Source organism: Haliotis rubra, unplaced genomic scaffold, assembly GCF_003918875.1.
Source record: "Haliotis rubra isolate DU_JTF1 unplaced genomic scaffold, ASM391887v1 Scf29, whole genome shotgun sequence".
In the NCBI taxonomy this organism is placed as follows: Eukaryota; Metazoa; Mollusca; class Gastropoda; order Lepetellida; family Haliotidae; genus Haliotis; species Haliotis rubra.
The window spans coordinates 3,651,498-3,678,296 of record NW_025766957.1 but is presented as its reverse complement, the minus strand read 5'-3'; the positions used below and the strand labels follow the sequence as shown (position 1 = coordinate 3,678,296).

Sequence of the window (26,799 nt, the reverse complement as noted above, 5' to 3'; positions counted from 1 at the left end):
TCTATATATAGACGTGACCCCTTTCCTATGCCTGAATGCATTTTAGATATGAATATGTGAATGCACGGGGCGGGGCATACAGTAGCAGAGTATACTGGACATACGTGGAGTGTGATCTCCAGGTACGAGCTGAGACCCGTACACACCCAGCCCGAGTCAGGTATGTAAACATTATCTCTTGATTATAGTTGCATAAAGTCATAAAGTTATCTACTTGAGACACGTTTGTCCGGGGGCCCGCAACGGGTGGGACTAACGGAGCCCCGGGTTACCATATTTATAGTTTTCACAAGATACAATTAATCCTTCTATTTGTAGTCAGTAGGAACACAACATATGGTTGTATAGATATGTAGGTCTGCCCGCCTATGGAAAATGTGAAATGCACATGCACATGACGCTCGTGTGTGAGAGAATGTGATTGTGTGAGAGAGGGGGAGAGAGTATGTGAGACTGTGTGTGAGACTGTTTGTGTGACAGTGTGTGTGTGTGTGTGTGCGCGCGCGCGCGTGTGTGTGTGAGAGAGACTCTCTCTCTCTCTCTCTCTCTCTCTCTCTCTCTCTCTCTGTTTTTTTTTGCGTTTACGTCATCATTCTTTAGAAAGAGCTCAAGACAGGGAGTGAATATTTCTCGTTCATCGACAGCTCAGGGATAAGGTGGTGCTTTTTAGAATTACATGCAGAGGGAAATTGGAGTTCAGACTAAGAGTATTCTACCCACCTGAGAAGAAATATAGCCACATCGACTACTACACTATCCCGTTAGACACATCAGCTATTTGGATTACGAGTTTCACACGTACTCTAATAAACTAATACTTGCGCAAGTGTCATGTAAAATCATCTTTTTGTTGAAAATAGTGCAGTCTTCCCACACTACATTTGTTAGGATTAGAACATAGTGATGAAAGATACACTAGTTTCTCTTCAGAATGATCTTCTGACCGCCTCCATGGTGTAGTGGTTAGAGCGTCCGCCCGGAGAGCGGAAGGTCGTGGGTTCGATCCCCGACCGCGTCATGCCAAAAGACGTTAAAATATGGTAGTTGTTGGTCCCTGCCTGGCGCTCGGCATTAATGGGTACAACAAGGACTGGTCGGCTCGGAGTCAGTATAATGTGTCTGAGTGGGGTATTCATGCTTCCCTGCGGCATGGTATCTCAGTGGGCAAGCACTATAAAAACCAGCTTAAGTCTTATGGTTAGTAAAAGCAGCCGCACATCCACATACAGACGCATGCACGTCGTCATATGAGCGAAATATTCTCAAGCACGATCGACGTTAAACCCAATTTCACCTCACCTCAGAATGGTCCTTTTGCGAACGCCCTGTTGTGCAAGGACGAAAGTAAGGGACGTCATCCTGAATGGCAATGCTGATACCTTTGCTCGAATTCTTTCAGCATTCGAGATTGCTGGTCACACGAGTGTGTGTGTGATTTTAAAGGGGGGCCACCCATTTTGGTGGCGGGGGGTGTCATCAATTTTGTACACATAAACTTGAGAAAGGGAGGGAGGGGGCAGCAATTTTGTACATGACATGGGGGTCACTTTCTTTGCCCATAAATTATGGGGGCATTCACACTGTACATGGTTCTCCATAAAAGCATCATGTGGCCCTACCACCCACCCCACCCCTAGCCATACATTATGAACGGTTCCTTAACATGTTTGAATTATCTTAATATTCATCAATAATGGTCTGGGACTGTCAAACTAGTAACATTTCTCTGCAGAGTGGTTCCTTGCATTGAAGAACCATGAAGTGGGAGTCTATCTTCCTCCTTCTGGCGGGGTCATGTGCTGCCGTAGGTATAAAAGTTGCCATGGATACATCAACACTGACAGGTCAGTGCTCGTTTTACTTACCACATTGCTAATTAAGAATCAATCTCCTTAAAACCAGAACTTTGGCCAGAAGAGGGAGTGAGTTTCGTTTTACGGCGCTTTTAAAAAAAATTCAGCAATATCACGGTGGGTGGCACCAGAAATGGGCTCCACACATTGTACCTATGGGAATCGAACCCGGGTCCGGCGTGACGATCGGACGCTATAACCACTAGGCTATCCCACTGCCCCTGACCAGAAGAGGGTTTGTCAGATAAGGGAGTTGTCCAAAGGGAGTTTAAGGTCTACTGATTTGAATTACATATATTTAAAATAGGTCTTTGCTCGATAAAATATTGGAGCTGGTCTTTATGGACAACTGACATCATAGTTCGGCTTAAGAGACGATAGATTTGGTCGCCGGCCAAAATAATGTACGGCGTAATTCACTGCCAGAATCCTACACTCTTGGGTTTGAATGCCCGATTCGCCTTAAATAAAAGGAAAGAAAAAACTGTTTCGTTGTTTTCCAATGTATGTGAGACAAACGATTGTTTCGACTTTGACTGGATCATGTCCTTTGTATAGGTGCCTAGAGCATAGGCGGTAGGGTAGCCTAGTGGTTAAAGCGTTCGCTCGTCACGCCGAAGACGCGGGTTCGATTCCCCGCATGGGTACAATGTGTGAAGCCCATTTCTGGTGTCCCCCGCCGTGATATTGCTGGAATATTGCTAAAAGCGTCCTAAAGCTAAACTCACTCGCTCACGGTTTGTTTGAAGAACTTCCGATTCATCTGGCATAATATACATGAAAATACACGTCTTATCTGATGTATTATCGCGTTTAATAAACCTTCTTTGTACAGGTTATACCACTTCACTGGTGTTGCTGGCATGGTCAGGCGTGTTTCTTCACATCTGGAGCCTACAACCAGCTCATAACCTCCCCTTTTTCGTAGTCCTCAAAATGTACTTTCAACAAAGGATCATATCAACAGTAGGCAATTTCATTTTATGGAGATTTAATTCACTTTGTCGCGACGTGAATTCCGCTCAAACAAAGACCCTATTTAAATTGCTCAAATTAGGCCAGGACTCTGTGTATGGTCGAGACTTCAATTTAGCAGCCATTACATCCGTCGCCGAGTTCCGGTCGCGCATGCGCCTGACTGAGTATAACGATTACAAACCTTATATAGAGAGGTGTTTGGCTGGCGAAGAAAATATATTTTTCAAGCAAGAAGTGGATTTCTTCGCTGCTACATCCGGTACTACTTCCGGTCGCAGCAAGTTATATCCTATAAATGTAAAAGCAAACAGTTCATTATATGGTCCATATTTCGTTATACCGCTGTCTACAGCCCTCTCTGCAGCGCCTAAACTCCGGAAGCTGAGACTGTCGGAATACATGATGATACCTGCGAAGAAAATGAAAACGGAGATAGGAGTCAGCAAAGGGTCCGTTTCTATGACGTTTCTGAGACACGAAACGTATTATTGCACACCTAAGGTCGCCAACGACATATACAGCGAGCATGAAAGTCAGTACGTGCACATGGTGTTTGCACTGCGCGAACGAGATCTGGGGGCTATGTATGCAATGACGTCAACGGCTGTCTTACAAGTGTTGACCCTCGTGGAACAGAACTGGAGAAGACTCGTACGGGATATTCGTAGAGGAGAGCTGGATGAAGATCTGGAAATCGCTCAGGATGTAAGAGAGTCTCTCAACAGCCACCTGACTCCTCTGCCGGAGAGGGCTGATAAACTGGAGGAAATCTTCAGGTCTGGATGTAAGGACATGGTGCCGAGAATCTGGCCTCATTTAGGTGGGATCTCCTCAATCTGCACGGGAACGTTTGCTCTGCAAGTAAGTTTTTTCCTCGTAGAAACTGACCTGTCTATGTAAACATCCCCTCCGTTTGAAGTCGCGCCAGGGGAAGTTTCTAATCACCCGTTCAGCGTCGACCCTTAAATTCTTAGACCTGGAGATGCTATCTGGATTCCGATTTTACACGGCTAGTTCCAAATGTACATAACAACAATCGTGCCATTACATTGATGTAGATCTTTAAAACTGAGCGCCATGGCATTCAAGGTGGAGTACAATCGAAGAAATAGTTGTATTATGTGTAGGTTTTCTTTTGTTCAAATCGAAATTTACAACTCGAGAGGCTTTGGGTCAAACTGACGTTGAAGTTGATCTTCATGGCCGAAGGTAGGCTGAAGGGGATTTGACGTTACGTGAAGTTCCATAGAACTTATTCGACTCTAGCAATGGTAATTGCTGAGGTAGAAGTGAGTATTTATTTAATTCATTTCCCCTGTATCGCAAAAACCTGAAACGAACAAAGACTGATCATCAGCTTTTGTGAGTAGGTTATTCTATTTGGTATTGTTTGGCTCAAGACAACCGAGTTCACTTAAATCAATCTAAATGAGGTGAGGTGAGGTGAAATTGGGTTTTACGTCGTACTTGAGAATATTTCGCTCATATGACGACGTGCATGCGTGTGTATGTGTATGTGCGGCTGCTTGTACTAGCCCAGACTGAAGCTGGTTTTATAGCGCTAGCCCACTGAGATACCATGCCGCTGGGAAGCATGAATACCCCACTCAGACACATTATACCGACTCCGAACCGACCAGTCCTTGTTGTACCCATTGATGCCGAGCGCCAGGCAGGGACCAACAAGTACCATATTTTAACGTCTTTTGGTATGGCGCGGTCGGGGATCGAACCCACGACCTTCCGCTCTCCGGGCGGACGCTCTAACCACTACACCACGGAGGCGGTCAATCTAAATGGACAATCATAGTATATTGTATGGTAATCTTCTTAAGTGTCATTCGGTGTTTTTGATGTAACAAAAGGCACCGTTGTTAACGTAAGACAGACTATTGTTGTTCACGTAAACAAACGTTTTTGACGTTATACAGACATTAATTCAGTTGACGTTAGGCACACTTTCTTGTTCAAACTAAACGTACACGTCAGACATTCTGACTCAAACAATTGTATTTATTTTCCATTTGGATTTTTTAGGCGAAGCTAACAAGGGAACGATATCTAGGTGATACCATTCCTCTCTACTCATTCTGCCATATGTCTACTGAATGCATGTACGGGACGATTGTGTATACCGGAAGTCTCTGTGATCCGGACACCTGCGCGGAGAGGGACGATTACGTCATCCTGCCAGGCATGAACTTTTATGAGTTCATACCTGCTGAACACACCGAGGACGAACAGCCAGACACACTCTTAGCTCACCAGGTATGCAGGGAGCTGCACTTAGTCTTGAAAATGTATAACACGTTGAAACAACCGATGTACTCCATTTAAATTGAAAAGAAGCCCCAACGAGGTCTGTGATTCAGACCTGAGGAAAGTCTTGAGCTGCTTTATTTAGGATCTGCATTGCAGAAAGGGTACGTGAAAAGGGACAAAGATGTGGTTCAGCGTCTGTGAGGCAAGCCAAACGTGCAACATCAGTGGGTTTTATTTTAACGGGCGGTGGGGTAGCCTAGTGGTTAAAGCGTTATCTCGTCACGCCCAAGACCCGGGTTCGATTCCCCACATGAGTACAATGTGTGAAGCCCATTTCTGGTGTCCTCAGCTGAGATATTGCTTGAATATTGCTAAACGGGCGTAAAACCGTACTCACTCACTGTAATTTAACGTCGCTGCTAGCAGTATTTCAGTTGCATTATGACATTGAAACTTAACTTGGATATATACCTTAATGTATATGAAGGAAAGTTGAACTTTCGTTTTGTCCTAGGGATAGGGTTAATCAAAAAGCAAGAATGAAATCCTGACTCAAGTGACTTTTTTCAGAAAGCGACCTTCAGGCCGCGACTGTTGTAACTTGTATGTTTGTAATACCTTCAGAAGGTCGTTGTGCTGATGTCGTTTTGTAGACGCGGAAGTTGGCTAAAAGTTCTGAAAGTGAAATACGTTAAGGCTCTGGGGGCCTAAAACTATACTCATGCCAATAATGGTTGTCACCCCCCATTCCCCACCCAAACCCCACCCCACACCCTCTCCAATGAAAAAAAAATTGAAGGGGTGACATATATTGAACAATCGTTACTGTATCAGATGTGCTTATTCGTTGCCATGAAAACGGGGTTTTGAATATTCATGAGCCCGGTGTTATGCTAATGACTACGTCACAAAGAGGGCGGGACATTATGGAAAGACTCGAGCGTCGCGGTAAGCAAATCGACCCATAGTGTGAGGAAATATAGTCGGGTAATGGAAGTGTCCCATATTTTTATACAATAAAGCGTTTAGTCATTCGCCCCTAGTCGGTCATGAAGACCCTCAAACAAATATGTGTAGTATTGTAGTTGTGCAGAGAAAAATAACAACAGAATTCTATGGTTTAAAGGTTATAAGCTTTACCTGTTATTAGTTTGCTCCAAATATCATTCAGAATATATTTAGGGGCAAACTGTTTATGTAATTAAATGACAAAATCCACAGTAATCACAATAAAGAATTTCCAGATGACACAAGAGAAAAACCTCTGACAGATTATACTTTGGATAAAAAAACAAAACGTTATGGCAATCACAACAGACAATATTGGTATATTTCAATGGTAATATTCAAATTATATCAAGTGGAATATTTACATAATTTTACATAATAACAGACAAGGTTTAATATCTTTGGATTAATCATTTCCGACATAATAGGTCTTCGGACGGCATTGTTTATCGCGGTCCCTCATGTATTTTTTAATATACAGCTTCGTTGTTGTGCTCAAGGATAGCTAAATAAGCATTATGATTATGTTAGTTATTATTATTTATTTATAGCTACAAACTGTTTTAAGGCTGAATTAGTATAAACCGTTCTTGGAGACTGATAAACTGGTGTTTGGGGAATGTGTGAGGTATTGTGCTTGGTAAAGGAGCAGGTTTCACTTCCAATTTAGTCCACTTCAGGGCTGATATATCAGTGGGCCAAAGAATCCAGCCATATATTTGTTCAATGACGTTTTGCTTCCGAGTCGTCCTAAACACTTCCATATATGGAATTTATTTACTAGTCAATGTTCAAACCTCATCCAGGACCGTATGCTTTATTGAAAAGAAAACATGTTCATTGCCCGACAGGCTGATCTCCCACTGTGGGTCGCTGTATTTGCCGCCACTCTCGAGTTTTACCATAATGGCTCTCACGCATGTATATGAGCAAGAGGTTTTATGGATGTCAACTTTTTTATTATGAGGAACACAATGTGTCCTGATGAAGGAGTAAGGATATACCGCGAAACGTGTTCCTCATAATAAAGAAGTTGATATCCATAAAAACTCACTTCTTTATGTGTATCACTAAGCGTTCGAAATAAACGTCGGTCCTCAAGCCCGAAGCCGACTGAAAACCACTCGGTCGAGTGAGGTAGTTTAGTTTCACGCCACACTCAGCAATATTCCAGGTATATGGCGGCGGTCTGTAAATAATCGAGTCTGGACCAGACAATTCAGTGATTAACAACATGAGCATCGATCTACGCAATTGGGAACCAATGACATGTGTCAACCAAGTCAGCGAGCCGGACCACCCGATCCCGTTAGTCGCCTCTTACGACAAGCATGGATTACTGAAGGCCAATATTCTAACCCGGACCGTTACGGGTAGAAAACCACTCGAACCCTCAGCTGTTGTTTTGTGCAGGTCCTTATGGCCAACATCTTTTTCATCCCAAATAATAAGAGTATTATTTCCATATAAAATATAGGGCCTACACAGTCTGATCAGGACCCACAACTTTTTATGGCTCTGGGTCCTCAGGGTCTGCAGTCTTTCAGGGTTAAGGGCAAACACTGGTATCACTTCTAAATGTCATGTAGCCAACATGAGCATAACACACATTTGAAACTATCATGGTGTGATATGTTCTATGTGTTTTTTAATGTGTTAATAGGTTGAGTCAGGGAAGGACTATGAGTTGGTTGTAACCACACCACGTGGTTTGTACAGATTCAGATCTGGCGACATGGTACGAGTGTGTGGCTTCTCTGGCAACACACCGAGATACAAGATGTTGCAAAGGTGAGGACTGAATAAGAACCAAATCACACAATAGTCATTAGACTAACGACTAGTCTTTGAATGTATGTAATTTTATAGAAACAATATTATTCCTTTTTAAATTGAAAAGGAGCCCCATTGAGATGAGAGATTGAGTGAGTGAGTGAGTATGGTTTTACGCTGCTTTTAGCAATATTCCAGCAACATCACGGCGGGGGACTCTGATGTTGGGAAAGGCGGTGGAGGAAGCCAAGCGGTTAAAGCGTTCGCTCGTCACGCCGAAGACAGGGGTTCGATTCCCCACATGGGTACAATTTGTGAAGCCCATTTCTGGTGTCCAGTGCCGTGATATTGCTGGAATATTGCTAAAGACGGCGTAAAACCACACTCACCCACTCACTTAGATGTTTAGACGGGTACCTAATGACAATATCTGCCAGGCTACCCGGGAACACACGAGTTATAATGGAGTAACACACGAGTTATAGTGGAGTAACACAAGAGTTATAGTGGAGTAACACACGAGTTACAGCGTCCGCTCGTCACGCCGAAGATCCTGTTTCGATTCCCCACATGAATCCACGCGTGAAGCTCATTTCTGGGCTCCCCCGCCCTGATCAGGTGATCGTGCTGAAATATTGCTGAGAGCGGCGCAAAACTCAAATGTTGTGACGGTTAGCTAATAATAATACTTGCCAGGCTACATGGGGACACGTGAGTTGCGTCATCAAAGACGTATTTTATGCATTGTTACTTTCAGGCGAGGAGATATCTTGAATGTCTACTTGGAAAAGGTTCCCGAATTTGTTGTGCGCGAGGCGATAGCGGAAGCTAGCACTCAGTGGACTTCCGGAAAACTGGTCAATTTTGTGTCTACAGAGAATATTCATGTGGACACAGCGACAGGTATGGAGAAACTGGCTTTTCATGTAGACTTCCACCTCCGGTAGGAAAGTTGTAAATGGGAGACTATCTCTCTGGAGACGTAATGTATGAAACAAAATTAATGCTCACAGGTCTGCATACATTACAGTCCTCCATCACCCGTGTAGGTGCGGTTGGGTAGCCAAGTACATGGTTCGCTCATCACGCCGAGAATAAGTTGGAATCCCCACATGGGTACAATGTATGAAGCCCATGTTCGATCGAACTCATGGACTGTTAATTTAGTCACAAATTTTATGAAGTTAGCTACATGGTCAACTGAAATAGATCTGTCAATTGGTCAATTGGTAACTCTGGACCCGTGAATATCCGGGGTAGAATAGGTCTTCAGCAACCCATGCTTGCCACAAAAGGCGACTATGCTTGTCGTAAGAGGCGACTAACGAGATCGGGTGGTCGGGCTCGCTGACTTGGTTGACACATGTCATCGGTTCCCAATTGCGCAGATCGATGCTCATGCTGTTGATCACTGGATTTGTCTGGTCCAGACTCGATTATTTACAGACCGCCACCATATAGCTGGAATATTGCTGAGTGTGGCGTAAAACTAAACTCACTCACTCACTCACTGGTAACTGATGAGAGCTTAACGAGTTAATTTGTTCTCTAAAATCCGAGATGGAGACGTGAGGGAAATATTTGTTACAACCCGAGTCAATCCGAATTATGAGGATCATCGCCAGGGGAAGCTTTAGAAGACCCCTGCTTTCAACATCACTTGCAGAGTGTCGTACATCGTCATAGAGAAATAGGTCAATGTTCAGAATAATATAAACAGACATTTCTCATTTGTCAACATGCATGTCAAAAACACTGATTGTTAAACACGTTGGCCAAAGAGCTCATTCAACAGTTCATCGTTTAACTGCCAAGTGTATTTATTTAAATTTGGAACTTGGGGTGTATTGTTTTTCAAACGTCCAGTGCATATCGATATTACAACGGTAATATGATATATAGGATTGTCATACAAGATACTGTGTGCATATGTAATGGATATAAAACCCTTCTAAATTAGTCCCTTAAGGGTGTTTTAGTTAGAATACGATTCATTCCCTTTAATGATGAAAGTGTTTCCTTACTTTGTCCGAAGTGTTTTTATCACATGATACATATGGTGTATATCGTATGGTGACCTCACTATCAAATGTGTGGGGTATCGTCACTATCGTGTATAGCGTGTATATCGTATGGTGACCTCACTATCAAATGTGTGGGGTATCGTCACTATCGTGTATAGCGTGTATATCGTATGGTGACCTCACTATCAAATGTGTGGGGTATCGTCACTATCGTGTATAGCGTGTATATCGTATCAAGATGTGGTAGCGTGTATATCGTACTATCAAATCAAATGTGTTGGGTATCGTCACTATCGTGTAGCGTGTATATCGTATGGCGACCTCACTATCAAATGTGTGGGGTATCGTCACTATCGTGTATAGCGTGTATATCGTATGGCGACCTCACTATCAAATGTGGGTATCGTCACTATCGTGTATAGCGTGTATATCGTATGGTGACCTCACTATCAAATGTGTGGGGTATCGTCACTATCGTGTATAGCGGGTATATCGTATGGCGACCTCACTATCAAATGTGTTGGGGTATCGTCACTATCGTGTATAGCGTGTATATCGTATGGTGACCTCACTATCAAATGTGTGGGGTATCGTCACTATCGTGTATAGCGGGTATATCGTATGGTGACCTCACTATCAAATGTGTGGGGTATCGTGTATAGCGTGTATATCGTATGGCGACCTCACTATCAAATGTGTGGGGTATCGTCACTATCGTGTATAGCGTGTATATCGTATGGTGTGTATATCGTCACTCACTATCAAATGTGTGGGGTATCGTCACTATCGTGTATAGCGTGTATATCGTATGGTGACCTCACTATCAAATGTGTGGGGTATCGTCACTATCGTGTATAGCGTGTATATCGTATGGTGACCTCACTATCAAATGTGTGGGGTATCTTGTATAGCGTGTATATCGTATGTCGACCTCACTATCAAATGTTTGGGGTATCGTCACTATCGTGTATAGCGTGTATCGTATGGTGACCTCACTATCAAATGTGTGGGGTATCGTGTATAGCGTGTATATCGTATGGCTACCTCACTATCAAATGTGGGGACCTCACTATCGTGTATAGCGTGTAATGTGGGGTATATCGTCACTATCAAATGTATTGGAATTATCGTCACTATCGTGTATAGCGTGTATATCGTATGGTGACCTCACTATCAAATGTGTGGGGTATCGTCACTATCGTGTATAGCGTGTATATCGTATGGTGACCTCACTATCAAATGTGTTGGGTATCGTCACTATCGTGTATAGCGTGTATATCGTATGGCGACCTCACTATCAAATGTGTGGGGTATCGTCACTATCGTGTATAGCGTGTATATCGTATGGTGACCTCACTATCAAATGTGTGGGGTATCGTCACTATCGTGTATATCGTATGGTGACCTCACTATCAAATGTGTGGGGTATCGTCACTATCGTGTATAGCGTGTATATCGTATGGTGACTTCACTATCAAATGTGTGGGGTATCTTGTATAGCGTGTATATCGTATGGTGACCTCACTATCAAATGTGTGGGGTATCTTGTATAGCGTGTATATCGTATGGTGACCTCACTATCAAATGTGTGGGGTATCGTCACTATCGTGTATAGCGACCTTACCAATGGGGAAGTGTAGCACATCGTGTTTATCGTATGGCGACCTTACTCTCAAATATTTAACGTATCATGTATATTATATGGCGACCTTACCACCATCAGGGTATGTCAACAATATGGTCTTTCCAACCTGTCGTCGTTGAAACCCACCCGCTGACACCATACAGTAAGGGGATTGCATCGAAAACAGTGGCACCAACGTGGTAAGAAAAAATAAATGACGTCTCTCGCACTTCAGCTTTGTGTGAAATGTGTGATTAAGGCGAAAACTAAACTATAAACTATGTAAAAACAGCTGTATAATTTGCTTTAGGCACGAGGAGTGACGCGCTGTATTACGTCATCTTCGTGGAGACGGATCCTGGAAAACCATTGTTGGCAAAAGAGGAATCGTCGGTAAGTAAGATCAGCTCTGTCTGTGGTTACTTCTACGCGTCATGAGGGCGGTGGGGTAGCCTAGTGGTTAAGGCGTTCGCTCGTCACGCCGAAGACCCGGGTTCGATTCCCCACATGGGCACAATGTGTGAAGCCCATTTCTGGCGTCCCTGGTCGGGATATTGCAGGAATATTGCTATTAGCGGCGTAAAACTACTCTCACTCACTCTCACTCTACGCGTCATGACATATTGATTGTATTAGTGTAAGATCATACTCACTAACTGTGGATTTCTTGAATGAAGCTCTTGAATGTATGATGTGCTCAATTCAACTCTGTCGTTACCGAGATTTTCAGGGGTAAAACTGAAACTGCGTCCGTCGGTGCTCACACTATGGATCATTAGTTTATCGGTTCCAGTGGGAGTGAAGCCTTTAACCCGACATGATGCAGATTTTGTATAGACTAACAACTCGTTGACATACTGAAACTGCGTCCGTCGGTGCTCACACTATGGATCATTAGTTTATCGGTTCCAGTGGGAGTGAAGCCTTTAACCCGACATGATGCAGATTTTGTATAGACTAACAACTCGTTGACATACTGAAACTGCGTCCGTCGGTGCTCACACTATGGATCATTAGTTTATCGGTTCCAGTGGGAGTGAAGCCTTTAACCCGACATGATGCAGATTTTGTATAGAGTAACAACTCGTTGACATACTGAAACTGCGTCCGTCGGTGCTCACACTATGGATCATTAGTTTATCGGTTCCAGTGGGAGTGAAGCCTTTAACCCGACATGATGCAGATTTTGTATAGAGTAACAACTCGTTGACACGAGTCTGCTACCATACATAAACAAGTTACAACATATCACATCAGATGGCCTTGGCCGTGTTAAATCGCATTTGCATCGTCAGCAGGTCGCCAGTCAAAACACATCTTATCATTCACGGCCATGACTGTCGAACATTGTATAATGATGCGCTTTATTATCCCCCGCCGCGCGTTTAGCGCGAAGCGGGGGATATAGTATTAGGCTCCGTCCGTCCGTCCGTACGTACGTACGAATTGGAATATCTTAAGAACATTTCACTAAATTCTTTTCATATTTGGTACCTAGGTTCACATCACAGTATAAGAAAGGTCCAAATCAGGTTTGGTGACCTTGACCTTCATTTCAAGGTCACGAGGGGACTTTAACGTTTTACCGGCATGTTAAGCCATCTCAAGAACCGTTCACTGGATTTTATTCATATTCAATACCACGAGGGATTCAATATCGAGGGATGGCGCAGGGCCCAGTCGATTTCGGTGACCTTCACTTAATTTTCAAGGTCACAGAGACAATTTGAAGATTTCAGCATGTTAAATTGCATGTTAAGATAGTCATCAAGATATCGCAAATTATATTCACTGGATTTTCTTCATATTTGACACCAAGCTTCATCTAGGGAAGGCCCAGGGCCCAGTCAGTTTTGGTGACCTGCACTTAATTTTCAGGGTCACGATGACTCTTTGGAGATTTCAGCTTGTTAACCTGAATTGTCAGCAGATATTTCAAAAACGGTTCACTGTATTTTCTTCATAGACTTTCAAGACTTCCCTTGAATGTTTTTCAATAAGCAATTTCTTTAGTACTATTTGTGCATATTTCATACACTATGACATTCATGTCAAGGTCAAAGTCAGTCTTGAAAACGTGTGTGTTTGAACACCTAAAGAGCAAGATATCAAGAGAGGTTGACTGGTCATGTTTTTGTTGACATTTAACTTCATCTTAAACTTTCATTACTTTATAAGTTTGATTTGATAATTTGCGGCGGGGGATTATGTCACCTTAGTGGCAATGCTTGTTAGTCATGCTGTGGACAAACCTCCAACGATAAGGGCGATGGGGTAGCCTAGTGGGTAAAGCGTTCACTCGTCACGCCGAACACAAGAGTTTGATTCCCTCACATGGATACAATGTGTGAAGCCCATTTCTGATGTCCCCCGCCGTGATGTTGCTGGAATATTGCTAAAAGCTGCGTAAAACCAAACTGACTGACTGACTCACTCACATTGATACACCCAACCTCGAAGTAAATGACTGTCCCATTAGAGGGCGTGGTTTGCTTTCTAATATTGTTTACGGACATATGTTTTGGTCGGTTGAGGCTTTTTATATTCCTCTATCTAAAGACAAACTAGTACATGTCGCAGTATTTCTGCTGGAAGTGTTTGTTTAAAAGTCGACGCACGCCCATCCAAGATTTTCTCATGGACGGCCATGTGTTGTCCACAATGGTCCGGCGTGTCTATATCGAGTCAAGGACAGGTAAGCCTCTGGTCACCACGACGTGACACGCTATCAGCGAGGTCACCAAGTCTGACCACTAGATCGCCATGACAGCCGTACATGTCTACATGTTTGTGCTCTCAACATATAAAGACACTTTCCCTGGGCTATTATGATTGCAGGGTGGATTGTTTTACCCTCGACTTAAGTCTATTTTTTCTTCGTGTGTGTGTGTGTGTGTGTGTGTGTGTGTGTGTGTGTGTGTGTGTGTGTGTGTGTGTGTGTGTGTGTGTGTGTGTGTAAAAAAATATATTTATTTTGTTTTTCCCACCACAAGTTCATTGAGACTCATGACGACCGAGGATGTGTGATCTGCCTGGTACTTACGCCTACAGCACGCAAATCCAGGGGATAGGTTCAATGAAGCAGAGTTCCAGACCCTCAAACCACGTCTTGGTACTTAAATACAAATAATGAACACCTGTCTGTTTCCTGAGGACAAAAAGGGGCGGTGGGGTAGCCTAGTGGTTAAAGCGTTCGCTCGTCAAGCCGAAGACCCGGTTCTATTCCCCACATGGGTACAGTGTGTTAAGCCCATTTCTGGTGTCCCCCGCCGTGATATTCTGGAATATTGCTAAAAGTAGCGTTAAACCATACTCACTCACTCTTAAGGACAAAATGTAGAATCGTATTACCAGTCTAGATACAATGTAGAGAGAGTAGTGTCTATTAGCTTTCTTGGTTTTCAACCTCTACATTACACACACACACACACACACACAAACACACACATCTATCTTATACTCTGAGCACTTTACATAGTCCACAAACTAAGAGTATCCAGTAATACACTACTCACACTTTGATAAGGATCACAAAAATTCACAACTTTACTTAAACGTAGATTTATAATATGAAATTGTATCCATATATAACTGGATAAATAATAATATAGTCTGTCCCACAGTCCCCGAACCACATTATTTTCCCTAATGCCAAGCCCTGTCTTCATTGCTAAGGCCCTAAATAAAGCAAGTCTAGATTTCCTCAGGTTCATGGCACCAATCAACCATTTTGCACATCATGGAACGAGTCATTGACAAACAAACAACACCTGTCAATAGGAGGTATGGGATCCACAAGATGCAATGACATACTGAAACCTAGATATTTAAACCAAATTTGACCCCACATCATAGTTTTCTGTTGAATCCATGATTTGATCCTTAGCAAAGTGTGAATAGTATATCTGATCTTTCGCGTAGTGGGAATTTGATGCCACTCTCGACTCACCAGTAAATATGATTCATTCATATCCATCCCTTGAATGTATTCTAGATCGACTCCCAACTACAACAGGTGTCGGATACATACCGAGCGTTCAGAGATAAGGACACCATCAGCAGACCCCGTATCGTGCAGCTTCGTCCCGGGACCTTCCATCTGATGAGGGAGAACGCAGCCACGAGGAACCCCACCCTGCACAAAGGTCTCTACAAACACCCACACACAGTCCGCAAGCCAGAAACCCTCTTATTCCTACTGGACAACAAGTTATAGCGCTCGCTCTACGTCTTACCGTTATGTTTTATGTTATGAACATTTAGCCAGACCACTGCCTTGACCGACGCTTGAATACTGCTGTATGCTGTTGACAATTTGATATCAATGTTCTACATATTAAACGGACAAATTTCTGCTTTTCACAAGCAAAATAGTTTGCTCCTGAACAATAACATTTTCCTCCCAGACCAGCATAGTCCTTGAAGCAAGTCTTGGCTCCACGTGTTCAGAATCCCATGATTCTCCCATCTCGCCGTTCTCCTTTCCGTTTTAACTGAAAGCATACACCCACCTATGATGATGCCTAAAATATACAAAACAAGACCATTTTTTTCGATGTTTAGGGCGTTAGTTTCCACTTTTTCAGAGACTTTCTTCTGCCTAGTAATGTTGTAATAATGTTTGAGATGTTTTAGACAAATCCCATTTGCAAGTGTATACTTTGGTATGTTCGATGTTCATGCTGTGGATCATTGTATTGTCTGGTCAAGACTTGATCATTGACAGACCCCTGCCATATAGCTGAAATATTGCTGAGTGCAACGTTAAACACACAAACATATGCTCGGCTGTTTATGTCCATTTTAATATGACAGAGCTGCACGTGATTATCGACGACAGACAATGTAGAGTCTTTGGTGCCAATATTGGATTACCAATATTCCAAGAAAGGTAAATCGATCGCGCAGCCGGAATCAGTATGGCACTGTTTGTTTCCGGATTTTGCGGATTAATGGAATTAGTCTGAAGGAAAGTATTGTTTCAGAATTAGGTCAGTGCTCGGGTTGTTTCATAGTTGGAGTTAACACCTGCAACGCCGGTAGAAATGTCTTATTCTTTTGAACATAAATAGTGGAATTAATTTGAAAATATGATATGTTCTATCAATACCAGATATCAATATATGTGCATCAGACGATTTTTCCTTTTACGCCTGACTTGGGTGTGTTTACCTACAAAATGTATAGGACCTTGGCATACACTTATTGCAGGAGGTTTGCAAACACGTAAAAGATACGCACTATTTAAAGTAAATAAACACTACACGGTACCGTGTCTGTGGCAGTGTTCAGAAGTACAAGCATGTATATCTAAACAGACAATGACCAACAAAGCCAAGTGTTGTAGGAAAGTACAATGGGGCACACATGCAGAGTTCATCATAGACTGAAATCCAGTCAGTCCGGAAATTTTGCCTGGTTCCCTTGGTATGCTGCGCTTGCGGTACACACGGGTTAAACATATGATATTTATATTTCTTATATAGTTTGGGCAGGGGAGAGTAATATTCTTCACTCGGGTTAACCATATGATATTTATATTTCTTATATAGTTTGGGCAGGGGAGAGTAATATTCTTCATGTTCTGAGATTTTTCTGTAATCATTTTTCAAATTAGAGTGCTTAAAATTTCTCACCATTTGATAAAACAACTGTACAACTTTATACATAATATAAATAAATAAACTATTTACATTTGCCAAACTATTCTGTGTATCGTGTATCAATCCGCAGTCAATCCGTGAAGATCTTGCTGTCTACTAGGACTGTTGGTTGGATACCTGTGAAGATCCGGGTTAGAATTGATCTTCAGCAACCCATGCTTGTCGTAAGAGGCGACTAACGGGATCAGGTGGTCAGACTCACAGACTTGGTTGACACAAGTCTTTGTATCTCTTTTGCGTAGATTGATGTTCATGCTGTTAATCACTGGATTGCCTGGTACAGGCTCAAATATTTTCAGACCGCCGCCATAAAGCTGCAATATTGCTGAGTGTAAATAATCGAGGCTGGACCAGACAATCCAGTGATCAACAGCATGAGCATCGATCTACGCAATTGGGGTACGATGACATGTGTCAACCAGGTCAGCGAGCCTGACAACCCGATCCCGTTAGTCGCCTCTTACGACAAGCATGGGCTACTGAAGATCAGTTCTAACTCGGAACTTGACGGGTCAAATATCTGTTGAGCTGCGGACTATTAAATGTGCTGTGTCACGTGACTTTCGTTGACTCGAAAGCAGCGTGGACACTGTAAGCTTATAAATTTATGAGAGCTCAGAATTCCGCGTGCAATCTGTTTCTCGTCCGGGGTATACGGGATTTATCAGAATATCAATTACCCTCCCAGGTGGAATACACATTATTTCTTCAAGGTCACGTGAACGAATCAATTCTTAACATGGAAGTAAGATAAGCGGGTTCAACGCCCTTTTCCTATTATACAACCAAGCGACTTGGTCTCTTGTGGAAGAGTTGAAATATGAGTGAGTGGGTTTAGCTTTAGGCCGCACTCAACAGTATTTTAGCTATATGGCGGCGGTCTGTAATTATCGAATCTGGACCAGACAATGCAGTGATGAACAGAATGACTATCGATCCACGCATTTGGAATGCGATGATGTGTGTCAACCAAGTCAGCGAGCCTGACCACCCGATCCCGTTAGTCGCCTCTTACGACAAGCATGGGTTACTGAAGATCAATATTCTAACCCGGATCTTCACGGGTCGTTGAAATATGACAGACTCAGATACTTATTTATGAATAAGTGTCACAGGTATACTGTCGTTCATGCTCATGGTCTCTGTGCCAAAGATCATCTCACGAAAGAATAATTTGATGAAGATGACCATGCTGAGGTTGAGCGTTTGTCCGACCGTTTCTGTTTGGCATCAGTGACCGGATCGTTTCACTGGGATCAATACCGTCCGAGTAAATGTCGTAAGCTGGAACTTAAAACAATATCCAGCATGTCAACCGATATACGTTCCGTTACCTTATGACCAGGGCTTGTTTGTTTGGCTGAAACCACCAATCAAGGCTGTAAGGCCATTTTGTACCGCGAATAAATGTGCTTTAGTATACAGATCCAGCCAGCTTGCTCTAGGCGAGAGAATGAGTGACGTTTTACGCCGCTTTTCAGCAATATTCCAGCAATATCACGGCGGGGGACACCAGAAATGGGCTTTACACATTGTACCCATGTGGGGATTCGGACCCGGGTCTTCGGCGTGACGAGCGAACGCTTTAATCACTAGGCTACTCCACCGCCCGTGCTCTATAGGCGCTTATACAAAGGGTATGAACCACTCTAAATCGAAGCAATCGTTTGTCTCACAAACATCGGAAAAAACAACGTAACAGTTTTTTCTTTCCTTTTATTTAAGTTGTCATAATTTATTACCTATACATGCAAAGTACAAAATAGAAATATAAGATGGCGATATTCGGAAATGGTCAAAAAGCAGGGAACAAACTTTCAACAATGCATGTCCAACTGTGGGCATCAGGAACGTCATCAACATCATCATCACAGCAAGCTTACAATTTATTTATCACCCCTGGGAGAGATACATTCATATAAATCCATATTTGATAATAAAATTAACCAATAATATACAAATGGACAAAGATCGTGTCTATCTGAACAAAACAGTACATGTTCCTAGAAACTAGGACAGCCTCAATAATGGTCCATAAGCTTTGTCGTGGCATCGATGTGATAAGTTGGAACGGCCTTCTTTGCTCAACCACGGTATTACCTTACGGTGGAATTATGTTTTGTTTCAGTGACGGAGTTTGAACTGTGTGTAATTTTTGTAATGGTATGTACAGATCAGATTAAAATGATGAACACCTTCTACAATCACTAGTTTCGTGAAACGAACGAAACTTTGAAATATCAAACAATCGCACGTTTCTATGAGTACACAAGTTTATAAATAGAAATATTCATGACTGCTAGACATTTTGGTTTCGTATCTCTGACCTGCACTGTCCGAGTGAAGCTTTGAAATGATTTACCAAGCGAGTATATTGGTGTACATGAAGTTAAAGGATTCTATACCACTCACTATTTCAAAAAGTAAACACCATGTAAATCGTGACAACATAGAAATACATGGACGCGTAACACAAGAACGGAGTTCTTGAGAGGTATTTAGAAGTTGGACGAACATGAATACATGACCCTTTTTTTATAACCACTTCTTTTTATTCTTTACACGACGTTTCAGAGCAAGAATTACCCCGTATACAGAATAAAAAGAAGTTGTTAAAAAAAACCGTGTCATGTATTCGAGAACGGTGAACACCGTACAAAAAAACCATAAACAGCAACGGCAGTTTCAGGGGGACGTGTGCTGGATGTATCTGCTTTAGGAGGACGGACGATAAGTGATGCGTTAAGTGCAAAATAGACAACCAAAGGAAAATGCATTTTTATGAATGAAAAACGTTATCATTATTGAATCTACATAACTTATAGATGATAACTCTGTGGTAACGTGTGTCGGTATGTGCTTACCAACAAAGGAACTCGTCAGTAACTAGAAACAGTATCACGTCATAGTATAGCCGTTCTATCATATACGTCATGATATAAGCTATAGAGCACACGTCATGACATACGCGTGTAATCATGTGACCAGCCATGTGACTTTGAAGCGACAGGGGTCGTTACCTTCAGTCTTCAGTGGAGATTAGGCATTTGTTTCAAATATATAATGTAATTAATATTGTTATTTTAAATTGATTTCAAATATATTTTTGTAATTTTTAACTAAAGATAATATAGGCACCATATGGAGGCCTTTGTCTAATGTGACGTATGCGTCATGGCATCTATCATATAATGGATATATATCTCGACAGAATAACGCCAGCAAACATGCTACATACAATGCATATAGCTTTTGGTACAGACCATACCAAAAGGCTTTCCTTAGTACGTCAAAAGGTTCGGGCCGAAAAATAATAGTTCTAGAAGCTCACGTAAAAGTGCCAATAAAATTCATAAAATCAAACATCATTGACATGACACACGATATGATCTGACGAATATACAGGTAACACTTCCTGACCTTTCACATGGTTTGACCGTACATATATAACAGCTGGTTCCATCCTAAAAAAGCGACATTAGCGTTACGACCGTATTAATGTTCTGGGACTTACAACAGTCCCAACGCTAAGATCGTTTCGGGGAACAAAGCCCTGGCTAAGATCGCAAGTCCGCTGGCTAAGATGAAAACTAAGACAAAAATCGACTTAGTTACAAAAACTTGTAGGATCAACATACATGTAATTATTTGATGTTCACTACATAAAAATACATGCATTAGATACACAACACAGAACGATACAAGACTAGCGTCAGTAAGGACAAATTCAGCATATATATGTAATATCACAATATGAAAAAGGGAACATAGCCATTAATCGTCAGATTCATGAAAAGATGCCATAAAACCGTATCATGTAAGGGCCACGTTAAAACTCTAGCAACTGGTGGAAAACATATCTGAAAAAATATTAAAACTTTCGTCTGTATAGTACAATGCCTGTAATTATAAAACACATAGTATTGAATGCGCATCTTAAATATACAGTGTTCGAAAACAGTATACATTGAGGAAACCATCATAAAGTGATATACACTTGTTCAAAAACTCGTTTACGAAACTCGCTGATATGAAGCATACAAAAGTACATATATAATATCTCGTATTCTACGGAATACAAAGAATACAGAGAGCCATTGTTACAGATGTAAAACATTTGGCAAACAAATTCAGGTTCCTAGGTCAAAAAGATAATCCCACTTAATTTCTCCTCTCTCTCGCTCTTTGTTAATATCACAGAATCCTGGAGTAAATAGGCCTAATGTCTATCCATGTGCATGCAACATAGTCAGACGGTTGCTCTAACGTAAAGCGGGTATCGGTCTTTGGCCATCAAGAAACACGATATGTATCGGTTAAAGCTTTTAACTCGGCTGATCCAATTCGTCACTAATCGCCACATTCCGTGACACGCCCGCAATTTGATTTGTCTCGGAATTTAAATCGTTCATTCGGGGAAGAGTGCGCGTTTGTAAGCCAAAGAATGGACAAGAAATTGATAGCGCCCATTCCAGAGGGTTGGAGGATGGATGCAAGATGAATTCAAATCGTTCATTCGGGGAAGATCCGCGTTTGTAAGCCAAAGATTGGGCAAGTAATTGATAACATTCACCAAAAGATTCAGTAATGCGGTATTCGCATTAAGACTGAGACCACAGAGAGATAAACGCTTCCTGATAAAAATTCTTCATTACATCGCCCTTCTTGAACCATGGATGCGCGAATGAGTGAATATGGTTTTACGCTGCTTTTAGCAATGTTCCAGCAATATCACGGTGGGGAACACCAGAAATGGGCTTCGCACATTGAACCAATGTGGGGAATCGAACCCGGGTCTTCGGAGTGACGAGCGAACGCTTTACCACTAGGCTACCCCACCGCCCCTGGATGAGTGAGTACGAACAAATAACGCGGGTTCAGTTGTGAGATCGTGACTTTTCTTAAGTTTGTTTTAGCAGTCGGGCGACTGATGTGGCGGTACAATAGCGGAACAAAGTTGAATCAGTACCTTAAGTTACACATGGCCTGTACAAGCATCAGATAAAATATTTATCTTACTTTTAAACCAATCCTGTCATGGTTCGCTGAAAATAAACCCTGGAATCTGCCCTTCCGATATTGAACTCCTAAAGCGGCCACCTGTTGAAACTGTAAACTGGAAGCAGTTTGATCCGTGAATGACACGTGACAGGCCCGTCGTGCCTTGATACGTGTAGCCCCCGTTGATCAGCACCGCGACCTTGTGTTGTACGTTCTTCCGAATGATGACAGGTGCGTTGAGGTAGACGTCAAACACCGCCTTCTCAAACGGTTTGGCCTGAATTGTCGTGGACAAGCAGGATCCGGGGAGGAGGGTTCCGGGGCTGATCCGCACAGAGATGAAAACACTGTACATGGCGACGACCTCGTTAAAAGGACAGTATAACTGTATACCGTGAAGGTAAAGGTCATGACTAGAGGTCAAGGTCACCGAATCCACCACGTCACCTTGACATAAGAGTGACGTCGTGCTAATGGAGCGGAACCTGGAGACGGTAAATGTTTTATTCGTCACCCCTAGACGCGGATCGGCAGTGAACGGTGATACATCTACATCACTGCAAACAAATTTACATAAGATCTTATTACTTTCATCTGCTACCAGAACTCCGGTGGGAACAACCTGCTTTACGAAGTACTCGCGACACATAGTTGAGAAGCGGATGTTGTAGAGGGACTCGCCGAGAACGGTCCTCTGATTGACTGCAACCACCTCCAACCCCTTCCGCTCACACTCGGCCGCCGACCAGGACATCGCGGCGCTGAACATGTGTTCCGGTTTAACGGCTAGATCCTCCGATGAGACAACCCTGTGGAAACAGCTGTGACAGAGCTGGGAGAACCCGGATGTTCTGAGACTGACGTCACCTTCACTGATGACGATCTGCAGCGCCTTGTCCTGGAGCTCCATCTCGTCAAAACTATGGGCTTGTTCCATGATCACACAGGCGTTATCGGCACTCAGTGACTTCTCCAAGTAATCCAAACACTGACGTTCTAAACCTCCGATGGAATATTTTTTGGCCAGATAGAGCAGACCCGTCACGTTCTCTGGAGTTACGTTACCCTCATTAGTGTATAAATATCTGAAAGAAGAAATTGAATATAACATTAGAGACCAAACACTTTATCGAAAAATCACTGTAATTGTCCAGAAAAATGCTTACAAAATATGCTTCCAAAGCGCTGAAAAAATTAATAGTGTCTTTCATGAAAAATGAAAATGCCTTCATTGTCAGTATTGTCTTCAAAAAATATTTCGACTCAACGTACTTTTTTACAATCTGGTTTCGGAGCTGCAGCTAAAAAGAGTGAGTCTAGTTTTAGTCCAGCTACATGGCGGCGGTCTGTAAATAGTGGAATCTGGATCAGACAATCCAGTGATCAACAACATGAGCATCGATCTATGCAATTGGGATACGATGACATGTGCCAACCAAGTCAGTGAGCCTCTCACAAGCATGGGTTACTGAAGATCAATTCTAACCCGGCTCTTCACGGGTCCATGTTCTTACAAATCCCAGGCCACTAGCCCGTCCGTTAAAGATTTGCATTTAGACTATGATAGAAAAGTGACAATAACTGTCCCTATTTTAATGCTTGCTACCGATGAGTGTGTGAAACAATGAAAACATTTTCTTTAAACCGAATTCATTTATATGACGGGGTAGTGAATTTCACGCAGACTTCAGCAGTAAACCAAAAAATCCCTTTTTTAAGATTGTGATCATGATACCTACTTCAACATTTCATAAAATATTTCATCTTCAATATCTGGGACGGTGATGACATCCTTCTCTGCCAGAGGGCCCGACAACATGGCGTGGAACACAGCACTCCGACTGATCAGGACATAGCTATGACCCTGGATAACCTTTTCATTAGGTCCGACCCGGAAGGTGACGTCACAACAGTTTTGAGTTGTGAGCATGTGCAGATTGGTTTCGGTCAACGTTTTACCGGATTGCCAGTCGTCTGCGTATCCAGAGTCGGGGCTCTGGGGCGACGACGACAATTTCACTTCCGACATGGCCAAATCTGGAGAAACACAATTATTCAAACATATTAATGTCATTGAAGAGTGAGGTGAGCTGAACTGGGGATCGCATTAAAAATAACATTGCACTTATATATAACGACGTGCGGGCACTTCACGCCCAGCGCCATGCATGGCAACCAGAAGTACCATCTTGGTAACGCACGTTGGTATCACGCAAACATCCGCTCTCCCGGCAACACTCTATGTCCACTGCACCACACAGTAGGTCAACTGAATGGAATGTTTGGTACATCAGAGATTACACGGACAGGAGTATCATATCTGTAAATGGCTTTAAACCTAAATGAATCTGCCAGACGCCTAACGTTTCAACACTGATTTTAAAAAAATTATTTTACAAACTCACAGGTACATACAGAGAATATAAAGAAGAATAGCAACGTTTCATGAAAATCGTCAGTTCCCTCAAATTTAGTCGGTTGAGCAATTCGAACCAAAATATGTTCTTTGTCCCAATCCACAAAGAGTTCGTAGCGCTACGACATTGGTAACCCTATGCTAAACTGTCCAGCTACGACAAGTCGTAACGTTACGAAAGCTTTGTGGATCGGGGTCCTGAACATTAGTCAACGTTTCTGGGAAGCAAACCTTATCTGGATACATATTGTGACAGCCTTTTCCCACAAATAGTCAAGTACCTTGCTATTGTCGCATTACCTTTTATATACGACAGCATGCGTGATACATTGAAGTGCCAGAACTTGTGCCAGTGAATGAATATAAACAGTGTCTGTGCCAACACAACCAGCTGAATGTGTACGCAAGGATGACACACAACGAGGACAACCACAGCGCCTGGCCATCCGATCCCCATATTAGTCTTCTTTACAACCATGATGCACTTAGAAACACACTGACTTGGCTCCTGTCCACCCAAAAGCGTTTTATTTGCTGCGCAAAACCAGTGCTGCAGCCAGCTTACTTCAGCACCAGGGTTATCGAAAAAGTAAGTCGATTTTAAGGAGTCCTCTTATTTTCTGTTTGTTGTCTAACTCCACAATAATCCAGTTACAAATTGACTGCCTGTCGAATTCGAATCTGGAGGAGACAAACCAGTGGTCGATATTATGAACAATACCCATGGCAGTCAGGGTAGCATTGAGACGCAATCAACCAAGCCAGTGAGTCTGACACTCTGATTTCTCTATTGAATTGGTCTTAGTTTTACACCGCTTTCAGCAATATGCCAGCAATATCACGGCGGGGGACACCACACATGGGCTTCACACATTGTACCCATGTGGGGGAATCAAACGTCCTCGGCGTGACGAGTGAACGCTTTACCCACTAGGCTACCCCACCGCCCCTTATGATTGGAGGTTTGTCCACAACATGACTAATAAAGCGCATCATATACAATGTTCGACAGTCATGGCCGTGAATGATAAGATGTGTTTTGACTGGGTCTTCGAACCTGGGTCTTCGCCGCGACGAGCGAACGCTTTAACCACTAGGCTACCCCGCCGCCCCCGGACCTCAGTAACCCATGCTAGTCGCAAGAGGTGACTAACGAGATCGGGTGGTCGGGCTCGCTGACTTTGCTGAGACATATCATAGTATCCCAGTTGCGTAGATCGATGCTCATGATTTTGATCACTGGATTATCCATCAGTTACATGCAAGTGGAATATTGCTGACGGCGGCTTCATACAAAAAACAAACAAAACATCTCAGTAGCTAGGTCTCATCCGGACCACACGAGAGTGAAACTTGTGATAAGAGAATGCCCTTCCCGAAACGAAGAAAGTAATTATCTAAAGTGCCTAATGTTGGTTTTACTAACGTTTTATATAAAAACATTTTTTTCTGCTATAGGTGAGGATAAAAACGCAAGGTCATTTCTCCACGGAAGTTTCACTGCAATTCGCCGCTTGATGTATATATTAATGGAGAAACGTTCCTTAACAATAATGTGACGCACGGCAAGATGACTATACAAAAAATCGTTAACAACGAATATGAATGAAAGCATGGAGATTGTGACAAATGCTTTCAGCAGTGTTTCAGCTTGTACTGCAACCTTGTGTATTTGATTCCATGCGACAGCATTAGAGAGAGAGAGAGAGAGAGAGAGAGAGAGAGAGAGAGAGAGTAATACTCATAGCATCTGTAAAAATTGTAAATTATACGTTATATGGAAAGAGACTGGGAGAGAATATTAACAATTATGGTATCTGTAAAAAATTGTAATATTATACGTTTAATGCACTAGCGTTGGAATCGATCCTCGAACCGTCATTGATTGACTGTATAAGGCATCAGCAGAGGGTCACTATTCAAGACCAACATGAGTTAGTTCCCTTGCCCATACACAGCCAACGACATGAGCACTGCGCAGTATGTACCAGTGTTTATATACGACAGTGGCTACACATACCTGATACCGTCATGTAATTTACATTATTACGTGCTCATTTAGCGTCTCACTATTTTGTAGTAAACATCGATATCACAACAAATCACTCGGAGACAGAATGAATCACCACTTACCGACAACAACACCTTGCAGTATCACTTCCGTGTATCACGTGACTTTGTTCGGCATCACGTGAAT

General features: G+C 42.6%; 2 protein-coding genes across 3 annotated transcripts; one reads left to right on the top strand and one right to left on the bottom strand.

Moving 5' to 3' along the window:
• LOC124281853 (probable indole-3-acetic acid-amido synthetase GH3.9) lies at positions 1-26,314 on the top strand. 2 transcript variants are annotated; one of them, XM_046717864.1, is made up of 8 exons: positions 1-160; positions 1,733-1,844; positions 2,689-3,692; positions 4,869-5,099; positions 7,765-7,892; positions 8,632-8,777; positions 11,833-11,915; positions 26,061-26,314. In XM_046717864.1, the coding sequence occupies exons 2-8, from the start codon at positions 1,757-1,759 to the stop codon at positions 26,118-26,120; spliced, it is 1,740 nt and encodes a 579-aa protein (XP_046573820.1). In that variant the 5' UTR covers positions 1-160; positions 1,733-1,756; the 3' UTR covers positions 26,121-26,314. The 2 variants fall into 2 exon arrangements, with proteins under 2 accessions (XP_046573820.1, XP_046573819.1); XM_046717863.1 differs by lacking the exon at positions 26,061-26,314 and adding an exon at positions 15,517-17,221 and having other exon boundaries at positions 13-160.
• LOC124281857 (BTB/POZ domain-containing protein 6-A-like) lies at positions 20,242-26,799 on the bottom strand. Its single transcript, XM_046717872.1, has 3 exons — positions 26,736-26,799; positions 23,926-24,223; positions 20,242-23,271 (listed from the first exon to the last, which is right to left on the bottom strand). Exons 2-3 carry the CDS (start codon positions 24,213-24,215, stop codon positions 22,221-22,223), a joined length of 1,341 nt encoding a protein of 446 aa, XP_046573828.1. The 5' UTR covers positions 24,216-24,223; positions 26,736-26,799; the 3' UTR covers positions 20,242-22,220.

What these genes read in the sequence shown, in the direction of transcription:
- LOC124281853 (XM_046717863.1), top strand. Translation starts at nt 1,757, where the DNA reads ATGAAGTGGGAGTCTATCTTCCTCCTTCTGGCGGGGTCATGTGCTGCC. An exon ending in GGATACATCAACACTGACAG is followed by an intron (nt 1,845 to 2,688) that starts GTCAGTGCTCGT and finishes TTCTTTGTACAG; the next exon opens with GTTATACCACTTCACTGGTG. An exon ending in TGGCAAAAGAGGAATCGTCG is followed by an intron (nt 11,916 to 15,516) that starts GTAAGTAAGATC and finishes AATGTATTCTAG; the next exon opens with ATCGACTCCCAACTACAACA.
- LOC124281857 (XM_046717872.1), bottom strand. Translation starts at nt 24,215, where the DNA reads ATGTCGGAAGTGAAATTGTCGTCGTCGCCCCAGAGCCCCGACTCTGGA. An exon ending in ATATTTTATGAAATGTTGAA is followed by an intron (nt 23,272 to 23,925) that starts GTAGGTATCATG and finishes TTCTTCTTTCAG; the next exon opens with ATATTTATACACTAATGAGG.